Below are 12661 nucleotides of genomic sequence, written 5' to 3'. Positions count from 1 at the left end.
TGGGGAAACTGAGGAACCACGGGTTGCAGCAGGGCCGGCAGAGGAGCACAACTGGCCCAAATCCTGCCCGCAGAATTCATCAGCCCATCGCTGCCTCCAGACCAGCTTTATTGTCCATCTGGAGGTGATAGAAAGGAAGCTTACAAAATAAATAGATATCTGTGTACGCCTATATACAGTGCACACCCTCCCCCCGCGGACAGACCTCACGGCACGCATGCAAAAGCACGTCGAAGCACAAGTTATTGCGGTCACTTAGCACAGGGCCCGGCCACCTCCGGGCTGGGCGTTCCCCAAAACGCCCCCAAACTCAGCCCAAAACTCGGCCGCAGCGTCCCCGAGCTGGGGCACCGACTGGTTCCTGCCCAGTAATGTGGGGTGAAAACATGGATCAGGGCTGGCAGCGGAGCTCAGCTGAGGAGGTGAAGCTTTTGCTGCCTCAGTTTCCCCGCTCGGGTCTTCTCCTGCCAGCTCCCTGGGGAAGGCAGCAGGGGCTCCAGGGCGCTCCCCCAAAACGTTGGGGTCCTGCTTTCCGCCCCGACCAAGACACATGCACGCCGCCACGCTCTATCTGCGTTGCTTCATTGCCTTGAAGAGCTCCTCCAGCTTCAGGGCAAGGTGCAGGTCGCCCCTCACCTGCAGCCGCCCGCTCATGTAGGCGCTCAGGGGGCGCAGCTCGCCCAGGACCAGGTCCTGCAGGTCCTTCTCCGCCAGCTCCAGAACAACGTCGGGGCTGCCCTGGGGGACGCCGCGGCCAGCCCGCCCGCTGCCTGCAGGGGGGGAGAAGCGGGGAGATCTGGGATCCAGCCTTGCCTGCTGGCATTTTCCCCATCATTCCACAGGGATTGAGTCTGGCCGCGTGGCAGACAAGGGGCTGGCAGGGGGAATTTGGAGGCAGCACTCCTTGCTGAAGACAAATGTCTCCTGCACTGCTCCGCTGATGTCCTGTTCCGGCAGTCTGCCTCCCGGCCTGCTTTGGCCGTGGCCACCAGAAAAACCACCGGTGGTGCCCGTGGGGGATGGATGAGGGGATGCCAGCGTGGCTGTGGTGCTGCCCACACGTGTCCCCCTCAGGGCTGGTGGCAGACAAGAGCCACCAGCCCCTGATCCATCCCACTTGGCCAGCCACCAGGAGACCTGGCTGCCGGTTTTCCACCGGTGCTCTCTTTCTGAAGGAAAACCGGCGTGTTTAACCCAAACCAGAGGACACTTTGCACTTCCAAGGAGCACGAACCCCCTTGCCCTGAGCTCAGTGGGGTTGCGGGGGCACCAGAAACCCTCCCAAATGCACCGCACGACCCCGAGGAGCAGTGACCTGAGGAGAGATCGATGAAGTAGGAGCTGCGGGCACCGCTGGGCAGGGCGATGTCCACCTGGAAGGATGCTCCCACCTGGCCCACCAGGGCCTCGCAGAGGACGGGCTCCACCGCCGCCAGCAGCTCGTCCGCACTCGGCGTCCTCCGGGCGCCGGCGGCGAGGTGGGGAGCGCCGGCAGGCTCCACCTCACTCACCGTCTCCATGCTGTCTGCTGGGGACAGAGGGGCACAAGAGGGGACACCTCTGGGTGGCGAGCTTTGCTGGTCCCCACAGAGCAGAGAAACCAGTGGTTTTCCAGCTAAGCGGGAGGAGGAAAACAGCCTTTTGCCCATTCCTACTGCCCGCTCCTCTGTCTGCAATGGGTGGCTCAATCCCTGTTACCAAGCGGCTGGGAAAGGTTCCCAAAAGGCTTTTTGCAAGGCACAGATTGGCTTTGGGTTTCCGAAAAATGGGTCAGCATGCCGCTTCCTCCTCCTACCCCAGTCGGTTCTCGTTTCCCTACTCGTGCTGCTCCTCCCGGAGCCTAAATACCCAAAGAAATGGCACAGATAGTCGAACAGCAACTGTGGGGTACATTTTTTCAGTATTAGGAATAAGAAGGGGCCTGAAGAGACATGTCTGTCCTCATACCTCCTGCCTGTCTTCACCCCAGGACTCAAAGCACACGGAGAAAAAATCTCCCCGTCACTTCCCCAGCTTGCCCTCTGTTCCTTCCAAGCTCCCCGCACCAAACCCAAGCTCCCGCAGATCCTCTCCTCCTCTCCCCAGCCCCTTCTCATTAAAATGGGGCATGCAGCGGGGACACCCCCGGGGAAAAGAAGAGGTGCTCCCAGCCTCCTCACCTGCCTCCGGGGTGCCGGGCACACTGCCGGCCAGCGCCAGGGTGCTGCCGAAGAAGTGGGCAGCCAGCTGCTGCGCGGTGCCCTCCAGCCCGGGCACCGGGGGTGCGGTGGCCAGAGGTCCAGCAGGGGTCTCGCGGGGGGGCTGCAGCACGGCCTCCATGGTCAGCTCCACGCGGTCCACCTCCAGGCCCCAGGACTTGGTCATGTCGTTGATGTCCAGCTGCAGAGCCAGGAAGAAGGGAAGGGAGCGGGGAGACCACCTACCGCAGCATCCCACGGCTCCTTTGTGCTTCTGCTACCCCTGGTTTTGGGCTCAGGGTGGTGGACCAGGCTCAGCAGGCCACCTCCTCCAATCTGGCCGCTCTCACACGCAGCCCTGCTCCTCCAGGGGCTCTCCTGGGCCCGAGGAGCTGGGACGAGGACGGCTCTGGTGGGTTCTCTTTCCATGGCTCCCTCCCAGTCTGCTCCCCTGGTCCCCACGGGCTGGCACAGGGCTCCACCAGACCACCCCAGAGACCCCAAAGATGCCACCATATCACTCCAACCCCCTTTTAGATCCTTTGTAGATGTTTAACCCACAAGCTCTTGGCCTGACCTGTGTCCACAGTGGTCCACCAGGCAGCACGTCTCTTCCCAGAGACCCCCGAGATACCACCGTATCACTCCAACTCCCTTTTAGATCCTATTTTGTAGATGTTTAACCCAAAAGCTCTTGCCCTGGCCCACGGTGGGCAGCAGACACTGCTTCCCTCCCCCAAATCCTTTCCCACTTGCAGCCCTCCCCCAGACATCTTCATGGCGGAATTGGACACGTCGGCTTCTCCGTATCATTCCCACCCCACGCGCTTGGGGCCGAGCGGGACCGGGGCTCTCCTCACCAGCAGCTGCTCCCCGATGCGCAGCCTCTCGGCGTGGATCTCCCGCAGGCTCTTCTTCCCCAGCGCCTTGGTCATGGCGTTCTGCGCCGTCATGCGGGTGGCCGCCACGAGGTCCTTCACCACCAGCACGGACAGCACCGGGTCCCACACGCGGAACTGGACGTCGGCACCCATGGAGATCACCGCGCCGTCCTTGGAGGTCAGCTGGGCAAAGGGACTCGGGATCTCTCCCCTTCCCCACCCCATAGCCCAGCCCGAGAGCCCGAGAGCCAGGAACCGGCTCTAGATCCCATTAATAAGAGGGTGATAAGGGACAAACCCAGCCCAAATGGTGATATTTGGGCTAATCTGAATATCAAAGCCAGCTTCCAGCTGTTATTAGGAGACATCCGGATAGGGGTTGATGTCTTTGAGATGTTCAACATGCGTTGAACAAGGTGTGAAAGGTCAAAGGGAGCTTTCCAGCCCCAGGCAGGGGAGGGATCCTGGGTGGGGATCCCCACGATTCCCCCCACGAGGGTGGAGAAAATGAACGCTGTGGGCAGCACAACGTGAAAACCCAGCCTCGCCGGGTGTTTCGGGGATGTCTCGAGGGCAGCTCACCTTGCAGGGGGGCACGTTGAAGGCCCTGGTCCTCAGGTCCACGCGCTGCCAGTGATCGATGAAGGGCAGCAGCAGGACCACGCCGGGTCCCTGCGGTGCCCGGATGCGACCCAGGCGGAAAATGATCATTCGCTCATAGGCGGGCACGATCTGGGAAGGGAAAACGTGGACCAGGGCAGAAGGACAAACCCAGGCCGTGCCAGGAACTAGTTGTGCACCCCGCAGAGGACGGGTCGCCACCCCGCTCCTTACCTTCAAGGCGAACCAGCCCGAGATGGGGAAGGTGACGACCATCAGCAGGAAGACCAGGGAGGTGATGATGCCGTGGCAGATCCAGGACAGCCAGCCCTGGGAGGACTCTGAGGGGGGCAGCAGGGGATGTGCACCCGCTCCAACACCCCCTTCCCCACCAGCACACCCCAGCCGTGCCTCTCCCCACGCCCCAGGGGAGGCAGCAGCGAGAGGGCAGCCAGCCAGAGCGACACCCTACAGAGAAACCCCAATATACGGGAAGGCAGCACCTCCCCTCTAAGCTCCGGGCTCACCTGCACCATTCCCAGCCGGTCCCAGGGGGTCCTGCTTGGCCCCAAAGGAGAAGAAGCCCTTCTGGGCACCGTAGAGCCCGATGCTGGACTGCTGGAAGCGGTCGAAATCCCCCAGGGGCAGAGCCTGGTACCCCGAGCGGCTGAACATCGCGCCGCCCCGCCGCGCGGCCAGAGAGGCAGCGAGAAAAAAACAAAACAAAACCCCCAGACAACAGCTCTGCTGCCGCGCCGGAGGGCGCCTGCTCAAATAAAGCAATTTTTGCTGTGTTTTCCTAGCCGGGGCCCCAGCCGGGCTGGGGGCCGGGGACTTGCCATCCTCCTGGCGACCCCCAGGCCGCGGCGAGGATGAGGATGCTGCGGCGGTGAGGAAGGAGGGAGCTCCCGGCGCTTCCTGGTCCGCACGTCATGTGGCTGCTGACGGCACCGCACCGAAAGGCTCTTGGCTGGGTGAGCTTTTCCGGGGGGCCCTGCTCGGGAACTGCTCCGGCAGCCGCGGGGAGGAGCGGGTCCTCTACCGAGCTCACGCCTCGGGGGGCTCCAGAGGGTCCCCGGCCCCACAGGGTGCCCTGACCCCATAAAAACCAAGCAGAGGGATTTTTCCCAGCAGCTCCTGCTCCGGCGCGGCCTTCCCATGCCGCCGAAACGCCGCTCCTCCAGCTCGGCAGCCGGCAAAGGGAGGTGGGGACCCTGCGAGGAGCAGCGCTGAGAGCAGCGGGGTCACCTTTAAGCCCCCCGGGCTGAAGCGGGGGCCGGGGGCGCAGCCCTAAAGGCAGCGGCAGCCAGACAGGCACAGGGATCCTACAAAGCAGCTGAGCCCTCCGATCCCATACTGCCAGCGTCCCCCAGGTACCAGCATCCCCCCAGAACAGCACCCCCTGGGTACCAGCATCCCCCAAACCAGCACCCCCCCCATAGCAACACCCCCCCTACACCCGATACTTCCCCCAAAACCAGCACCCCAAAGTGCAGTGCGGGGCTGGGGGGTTGGCAGGGGCGGGTGGCCACGCGTGGGTGGGATAGGGGGGACCCCACGCGTGACCCCATTCCCTCCCCCAGCAGCCCGCCCCTTGGCACCGCGCCCTCCTCCCGCCATCCCTCCTTCCTCCCCCAGCTCCTCCTCCTCCTCCTCCTCCCCCGGCTGCCCGGAGAAACGAAAGTGGGAGCCCTCGGCCAGGCCCCCCCCCGCCAGCCTCATGCCCGGCAGCCCCGAAGCCCCCCGGCCCTCCGGGACCCTCGACGGTAAGTGGGTGTCTGGGGGGGTCCTCGCCGCTTTGCAGGGGGGGCAGAAGGGCTGGGGGGGGCACAGCGGGGACCCCCCACGCAAAGGGAGCAGCGGGTGGGGTGGGGGGAGAGGGGGGCACAGCCGGGGTGTTAACTGCTGCGTGGGGTGGGTAAAGGGGTAAAGGGGGGGGGAGAAATAAGGGGGGACACCCTGCTTTATCATGGGACTCGCTGGTGGGCTGGGGAGGGCTGTGGGGGACTTTTGGGGACGGGGCTGGTTGGCACAAAGGGGTTCAATCCCCCCGCCACCAATTCCCCTCCGACTTCCAAAAGCTGCAAAAGCAAAAGTGAAAGAAAAATGGCTTTGAGCACATGATCGGATCTTCCCATCCCCAAATCCCTGCCTGATCCGCCCTGCTCCTCTCCCCACGCAGCCGGCCCCGCTGCCCCCACAGAGCCGCCTGCCCCCATGGAGCCGGCACCCCCCCAGCCGCCGGAGGAGGAGGAGGATTTCCAGTTCGTCCTCTGCGAGGGCTGCCGGCAGGAATCGCCCAGCCTCAAGCTCCTCACCTGCCTGCACACCCTGTGCCTGGGCTGCCTGAGCGAGAACAAGCCCGTGGGGCAGTGCCCCGTGTGCCAGGAGGCCATCCCGCAGGCCAACGGCATCCCCGACGTGGACAACGTGCTCTTCGCCAGCCTGCAGGCCAGGCTCCGCGTCTATCGCAGGATCGTCGGCGGGGTGCTGAGCTGCAGCCGCTGCCGGAGGGAGCCGGCGGCCGTCTGGTGCTCCGAGTGCGAGGAGTTCCTGTGCCCGGGCTGCTTTGAGGACCACCAGTGGTTCTTCAAGAAGAGGAGCCACGAGGCCAGGAAGGTGGAGGAGCTGCGGGCCGAGTCGGCGCATCGCTTCCTGGAGGGCACCAAGAAGTCCTGCACCCTCTTCTGCTCCAGTCCCGGCCACACCGAGCAGGGCCACATCACCAGGTCAGCGCGGGGATGCGTCCCCGGGGCTGCCCCCAAGCTGGGGGCTCGGGGCTGCAGCCGGCTGCAGGGCTGGGACCACGCTTGGGGGCTTGGGAGGGACCCTAAGGCTCACCCTGGTGGGCCACCTCCTGGAGCAGGCCGCCCAAAGCCCCATCCGATTTTCCAGGGATGGGGCGTCCACAGCTTCCGTGGGCAACCTTTGGAGACCCTTTGGGCCCGTTGTAACACCCCAGAGCTGCAGCAGGATGTGGTGTGGGGCGCGGGTCCCCGGGAGGAGGCACCAAAGCAGCCCCCCAGCTCGTGCCTCAGTTTCCCCTCTTGCTAAAACACCGCTGAGCACCCCCGGCTGAAACTCGTTCCCTCCCCTCGCAGCATCTACTGCAAGAAGTGCGAGAAGCCGCTGTGCTGCTCGTGCGCCCTGCTGGACAGCCAGCACTCGCCTTTCTACTGCGACATCCGCGCCGAGATCCAGCGGCGGCAGGAGGAGCTGGCGGCCGCCGGCCGGGAGCTGGCGCGCCGGCGGGGCGGCTTTGAGGCGTCGCGCGCGGCGCTGCAGGAGGAGGCCGCCCGGCTGGAGGCGGCGAGCGGCGAGACGCGGGAGCTGATCCGGCAGCGCGTGGAGCAGCTGGTGCGGCTGGTGCGGCGCGAGGAGGACGAGCTGCTGGGGCTGGTGGAGCGGCGGCAGGAGCAGGGCCGGCGGGAGCTGGCGGGGGAGCTGCGGCGCGTGGAGGGCGTGCTGCGGCGGATGGAGGCGGGCGAGCGGCTGGTGGAGAAGATGAGGCTGTACGCCACGGAGCAGGAGGTGATGGACATGCAGCCCTTCGTCAAGGAGGCGCTGTGGGAGCTGCAGCGGCTGCGGCCGGTGGCGGCCGGGGGCCGAGTGCAGCAAGGGGACTTCGCCGAGTGCCGCGCCAGGCTGCAGGCGCTGGCCGAGTGCGTCGAGGGGCGCGCAGGTGAGGATTTTGTGCCAGGGATGGAAGCAGGTGGTCGTCGTCCGCCTCTCTGCCCAAAGGCACTCTCATAGGGCGCTCGGCCATCCCAAAGGGAAGGTTGGGGAGCAGAGCCGCAGCCGCTGGGCAGGCGCTGCAGGGGCCGTGCCGCAGTGCTGCTCTCTCTGTTGCAGGTACCTCTTCCCAGGCTGTCCCCGTGGTTGAGGTGGCCCTGGAGAATGACCAGGTGAGACAGCCATGGCACATCCCGGTGCCACCTGGGGAGGGCTCCTGCATCAGCCGAGGCTTGCCACCCCCACCTTTGCAAGCCTTCCCCATCCTATATCACCCATTTCTTAGCCAACAAGAAAAAAAAACAGTCACTGTCACAGTCACTCCCCTGTCCCCAGCCAGCAGCGCCTGTCCCTAACCCTGCTAACAAGCAGCTCCAGCAAAAGCCTTGGCCCTGCCGTGCCTCAGTTTCCCCTCTCCCCATCCCCCATGGCTCTGCCCGCTGCTCAGGGCCACCCTGGTCCTGCAGAGAGCTGTGTGGCCCCCAGGACCCCTTAACCATCGCTCCTCGCTCTCTTTGCAGCAAGAGGAGCCCACCCAGCGTGGGAGCCCAGGCATCGTGCCCACCTTCACCATCAGCCTCGGGGACATGCGGGTGAGCACGGTAAGGAGCACCCCGGCGGGACAGGAGCCTCTGGGGATCCGGAGGGGCCACCCCGGCACCTTACATCCCCCGTGCTCTGTCCCCTGCAGCTCCCCCCTGCCGCCGTGCGGTCCAAGCGGTGGTGGCCCCAGGTGGAAAGGGGCAGCCAGGTGTCACCCAAGGTGCTGAAGCTGGAGCACAACACCACGGCGGCCCCCAGTGAGCCCAGTTCAACCCAGAAGGACGGCAGAGGGGAGCCCAGCACCTCCACAACCAGCCACAACCGCAGCAGCGTCCCCAAGGCTGGCAGGAGCCGCGCTAATGATGCAGGTGGGGAGAGGGGATAGGACCCCCACCCCAAATTTATGGGGGTTTCCCCTTTTTTCTCAGCCTCTGGGCACCCCCATGTACTCAGGGCCTTGGTCAAACCCCGCTGGGGCAGAGAAGGGGAAGAGGAATCCCATGGGGTGGGGATGCGTGCAGCCCCGTGTCCTGCCTTCAACATCCAAAAACCAAGTCTGGGGCACGGCATGGGCGGCTAATTGGAGTAATTAGGAGCTCTGGCTGCCTGGCTTTGTCCCCCAGAGCTTCAGCCCCGTCCCGTTCCTCCTGCAGAAGACACCAGCATCATCATCTGCAGCTCGGAGGACAGCGAGGAGGACACGGTGGTGAGTGTGACGCCAGACCTGCCTCCCTGCTGAGCCGCCACGCCGCACGCAGAAGAGGCAGTGGGCAGCCGCTGCCACCGTCCCCGCGTCCTGCCCACGCTAAGGACCGGGCTGCCTCTCCTCGTCCCCTCTGAAGCAGCCAGGGTCACCTCCCCACTCTGGGAGGCAGCAAAGCCCGCTTGGATTTTGCTCGGAGGTGGGATCCCACGTGGCAGCATCCCCAAATTGACCTCAAGGGGTGTCCCGACGGCCTCTTCCTTCCCGAAGAGTCCCAGCTCTGGGCAGAGGGACGGCTGTCTGGCTCGGACTCTTCCCCAGGAAAGAATTAAAGGATTAAAGGATTTAGGAGCCTGAAACCATCCTTGATATCGCCCCCAGCAGTTCTTTGCCAGGGGTCACTGAGTCCCCAAGAGGGGCAGATATGGGGATGGAGGATGGGGATGGAGGATGGGGATGGAGGTTACCAATTCCTTTTTTATTTTTTCCCCTAAGCTTCAGATAACACAACCCTCACCCCGCTGCAGGGAGAGCTGCTCAACCCCCCACTCCTGTAGTGCTGCTTTCCCTAGGAGATTCGTGCCATTGCCCCTTCGCCACCCCGCGCCAAGGGGATTAGAGCAGGCTTCCCTGGGAAAGTTATCCACAGCTCAAAACCCATTTTTATACGAAAATCATGTTTTTAAGTTGAATGTAGCACCCGTGCTCATCCCACCCCCAGTGCAGGGGTTGTTAGATGGGATGGGCCATGGGATCCCTGCCAGGATCTCCCCACCACCAGCATTTGTGGGGGGTCCCTTTGGAAACAGATTTGGGGCCGGGGGTGGGTTTGCAGAGCTGGCTGAATGAGGGGTTACCAGCCTTCTTTTTTTTCTTTTGTATAAGTTAATCATGCAAAAACTCTTATTATTCTTCAATAAAGCTGTTTCCAGACCAAATCCTAGCCTGCTGCTGACTTCCTGATTCATTTGCCTTTGCTTTTTTCCTTGCTTTTCCGATTCACCTCTAACAGGGGAAAAAAAGTGGGGCAAAAAAATCCCTCCCTGGATCCCATCCGCACACCCTGCTGCTCGGACACCCATCTTCCCCCCTCTGGGAGCACTTGGATTTGCTCCCATGCTCGTACATGTTCACCTGGCCATGTCTCCAGCACTCCGGGCGGGGAATGTTTTGGAAATTACCCCAGTGAAGGAGCAGAGAGGCAGCGTGCGGGGAGCCACGCGTGTGGTGCAGGACTGTCCCTGGGGAAAAAGGGAGCAAAATCAAGGTTGGAGCCTCCTGAGTGCATCGCCCTTCCCGTGGGGAAACTGGCACCGGGGATGTCCACCTTGTGCAGGGATGGGGTTTGAGCCTGGAGACACTCAGCCTCCTCCTGGGCCCGTTCAGTCCCCTTTTCCCCCAGAGGCCAAGCAGACCTTTTGGTCCTTTGGTACCACGAAGTTGCTCAGCCACACTGACACCCCAAATTTAGGCACCAGCTGCACCCACAAGAGGCACGCAGGAAGGGACAAGCCCCCGGCCATGCACAGTGTGTCCCTCTGGCCATCGCCTGGATCCCCCCCAAGCTCAGGACCAGCAGCAGTTGGGGCTCTGCTCTTTCTCACTTGCCCCCTGGTTTGGGGCTCTCGATGTGGGTCCCCCCACACCAGCCCTGGCGGTGTCAGAGCGTCAGCCCCCACGGCTCCAACGGCCCCGCACACCAGCAGGTCCCCATCCCACGGCCAAAGCTGCACCCAAGGGTGCTCCTCACCCATTCCCAAGCCCAGGCAGGTAGGTGGGACTTGGCCACCTTCTCCCCTCTCTTGCAGGCCTGCTGCAAGCCTAAGGACAGCGTGGAGCCCTCCAGCCCCGCACGGTCCAGGAGCAGCACCTCCCCGCACCACGGCCCCTGGGGCGACGGCTCGGAGCTCAGCACCCTGGTCTTCCTCAGCGTGAAGACCAGGGTGCTGGGAGCCGGAGGAGGCGTGAGGACACCGGGGGGATGCTGAGCCGCCCTGGGCGCAGGCACCTGGGGGCGATGAGGACCTCCTGCAGCCCCCGCACCGAGCTGCTCCAGCACCTTGGTGCCACCACCTCCAACACCTCGTGTGCTCGGCTGCTCCTGCAGGCCCTGAGCCCGCTCTGCTCCCACCACAAAAGCACTCAGGGTTCTGGGGCAGCCCCGCGGGGCACGAGCCACCCCGTCAGAGCAAGTAAAATCCTCGTAAATTAAAGGATGCCGGGACAGCGAGGTGTCTCCGCCGCCCCTCCTCCCTTTCCCCCGGGGATCTGGGGACACGCAGGGCTGCCCGGCGGTGTCCCCAGCCCGGGCGCGACACGCAGTGCGCCGCAGCCACCGCCAGGTGTCCCCTCTGGACAGCCGCACTCGCACGCCCGGCTTTACTTCTTTTTGCACAAGCGTGTGCAGGCACCGTCTCACCTCCCTGCCCGGGCACCCCTTGGCATCCCTCCCGGAGCCCCTGCCCACCGGCCGGGCCCTGCAGGCTCCTGCTGCGGCTGGCGAACTGGCGTCTCTCGTGCCCCGGGGATTCTCCGCTGTCTAATCCAGGGCTGCGCGCAGGGAGCAGCCTTAGCAGGCACTTGGCTACAAGGGGCGCAGCCCCCAGAGCGCTGGCCCCATCTGTTTGCTGTCACTTGGCCTCATCAAAGTCCTGTAAAACAATAGCAAAGTCAGCGGGCTGTGGGAGCCAGATTAGCCGTCTCGTTGCCCTGAGCCGCCATAAACCCCATCCAGGCGGCGAGGAAAGGGCTCTGGCGGCGTTGGTCGCGGCAAGCCCAGCCCTGGAGGAAGGGGCTGCAGCTGGGGTACCCCAGTAGGGAGGGGGGTCCCTCCTCCAGCAGGGCTTTCTGTGCACGGCCAGGCTCGTGCAGGCTGGGAGAGTCACAAACAGCAACAGCAGCCTCCCCATGGCAGCCCTGGGGACCGCAGAGACCCCAGCTGGGTGTGGGGATAAGCTCCCCATGATGCGCTCCCAAATTTCCGAGCCATTCCCCAAGCTTAGCCTTTTTTTTTTTTGCAGAAGTGCTTTCTTTACAAGCTGGCACCCAGAAGAGACAGACTTCAGGCACTGGCAGACCAAGGGTGAAGAGACGACAGCAAAAACCCTTCCTGCAGGGGTAGAAACATCCCTACGTGGAGATCCCAGACCCCTCTTGGGCCTCCCACCCAGTCGCCCTTCAAGGCCAAAGTAGTAAGAAGAAAGATTTTTTATTTTTTTTTTCCTTAAGAGCAATAAATAACTCCCCTGAATTAAGCGAATCTCCTGAAATGATATATAATATGCTGCTTGCCTGATTGGCTGTTATTAATAATGCATTGCTCAATCTAAACCATTCATAAAATGACTCCCTGCTAGCCCTTAGCAAAGTGCTTTGGGACTGGCAGGAAAAAAAAAAAAAAAGGCAAGAAGGAGCAGCATAAATCCTTTCTGTTTATGAAAATGGATTTCTTCCCCCAACACTCATGCAAAACTAATTAGAGCCAAAGGGCCAGTTGCTCTGCATTTGATTACAGCCTGCAGGATCGCTCAGGTTGTATGGCCAGGGTGGGGGGAGATCCAAGGCAGGGGAGGATGTGCCCCAGATAGCCTGAGCAAGGTTATCTGGGTTACATTCCTAATAAAAATATCTATTTGCTAAAATCCAAGCAGGTTTGGATCCCAGGGTTGAGAGCAAGGATTGGGCAGTCAGGACTCTTAAATATTTGGAGGAAAGCTGAGGGAGAAACCCCACCGCCTCCAGCCAGGCCCTGTCCCCAGGATGCTCCCAGCGCCACGACCTGATGCACTCACCTGGACTTGGAGGAGATGGGATGAAGCTGGAGAACCCAGGAGACCCGACCTGGAGGCTTGCTTTTCTTCTTCTTAAAGATCCAAGCCCCCTACCCAGCGTGGTGAGGAGGGCTGCTCCTCCAGGTGCTTCCAGGCTGCAGGTGCACATCCAGGGGTGGAAACCAGCAAGTCCCCACTGACCTCAGGGAGCCCTCCAGCCGGGGGCTGCCCCCAGCAGCGCCAGCAGAGCTGCCT

At 62.9% G+C, this 12661-nt stretch overlaps 2 protein-coding genes across 6 annotated transcripts; one reads left to right on the top strand and one right to left on the bottom strand.

Moving 5' to 3' along the window:
* Positions 1-90: 90 nt before the first annotated feature.
* On the bottom strand, positions 91-4333 carry STOML1 (stomatin like 1; the record flags this gene model as incomplete). 3 transcript variants are annotated; one of them, XM_083850638.1, is made up of 7 exons in its annotated part: positions 91-770; positions 1316-1528; positions 2160-2379; positions 3038-3241; positions 3641-3790; positions 3893-3999; positions 4186-4333. In XM_083850638.1, 7 exons carry the CDS (start codon positions 4331-4333, stop codon positions 568-570), a joined length of 1245 nt encoding a protein of 414 aa, XP_083706764.1. In that variant the 3' UTR covers positions 91-567. The 3 variants fall into 3 exon arrangements, with proteins under 3 accessions (XP_083706764.1, XP_083706765.1, XP_083706766.1); XM_083850639.1 differs by having other exon boundaries at positions 1316-1525; XM_083850640.1 differs by having other exon boundaries at positions 3038-3193.
* A 264-nt stretch (positions 4334-4597) lies between these two features.
* PML (PML nuclear body scaffold) lies at positions 4598-9574 on the top strand. 3 transcript variants are annotated; one of them, XM_083850637.1, is made up of 8 exons: positions 4598-4632; positions 5245-5424; positions 5841-6387; positions 6760-7340; positions 7511-7563; positions 7912-7992; positions 8082-8301; positions 8557-9574. In XM_083850637.1, exons 2-8 carry the CDS (start codon positions 5379-5381, stop codon positions 8670-8672), a joined length of 1644 nt encoding a protein of 547 aa, XP_083706763.1. In that variant the 5' UTR covers positions 4598-4632; positions 5245-5378; the 3' UTR covers positions 8673-9574. The 3 variants fall into 3 exon arrangements, with proteins under 3 accessions (XP_083706763.1, XP_083706762.1, XP_083706761.1); XM_083850636.1 differs by having other exon boundaries at positions 4618-5031; positions 5297-5424; positions 8587-9574; XM_083850635.1 differs by lacking the exon at positions 4598-4632 and adding an exon at positions 4891-5031 and having other exon boundaries at positions 5297-5424.
* The last annotated feature ends 3087 nt before the right edge of the window (positions 9575-12661 follow it).

The sequence above is a fragment of the Anser anser genome (assembly GCF_964211835.1).
Source record: "Anser anser genome assembly, chromosome: 10".
In the NCBI taxonomy this organism is placed as follows: Eukaryota; Metazoa; Chordata; class Aves; order Anseriformes; family Anatidae; genus Anser; species Anser anser.
Note: the sequence above shows the minus strand (reverse complement) of the source record. Positions and strands in the feature narration are given on the sequence as shown.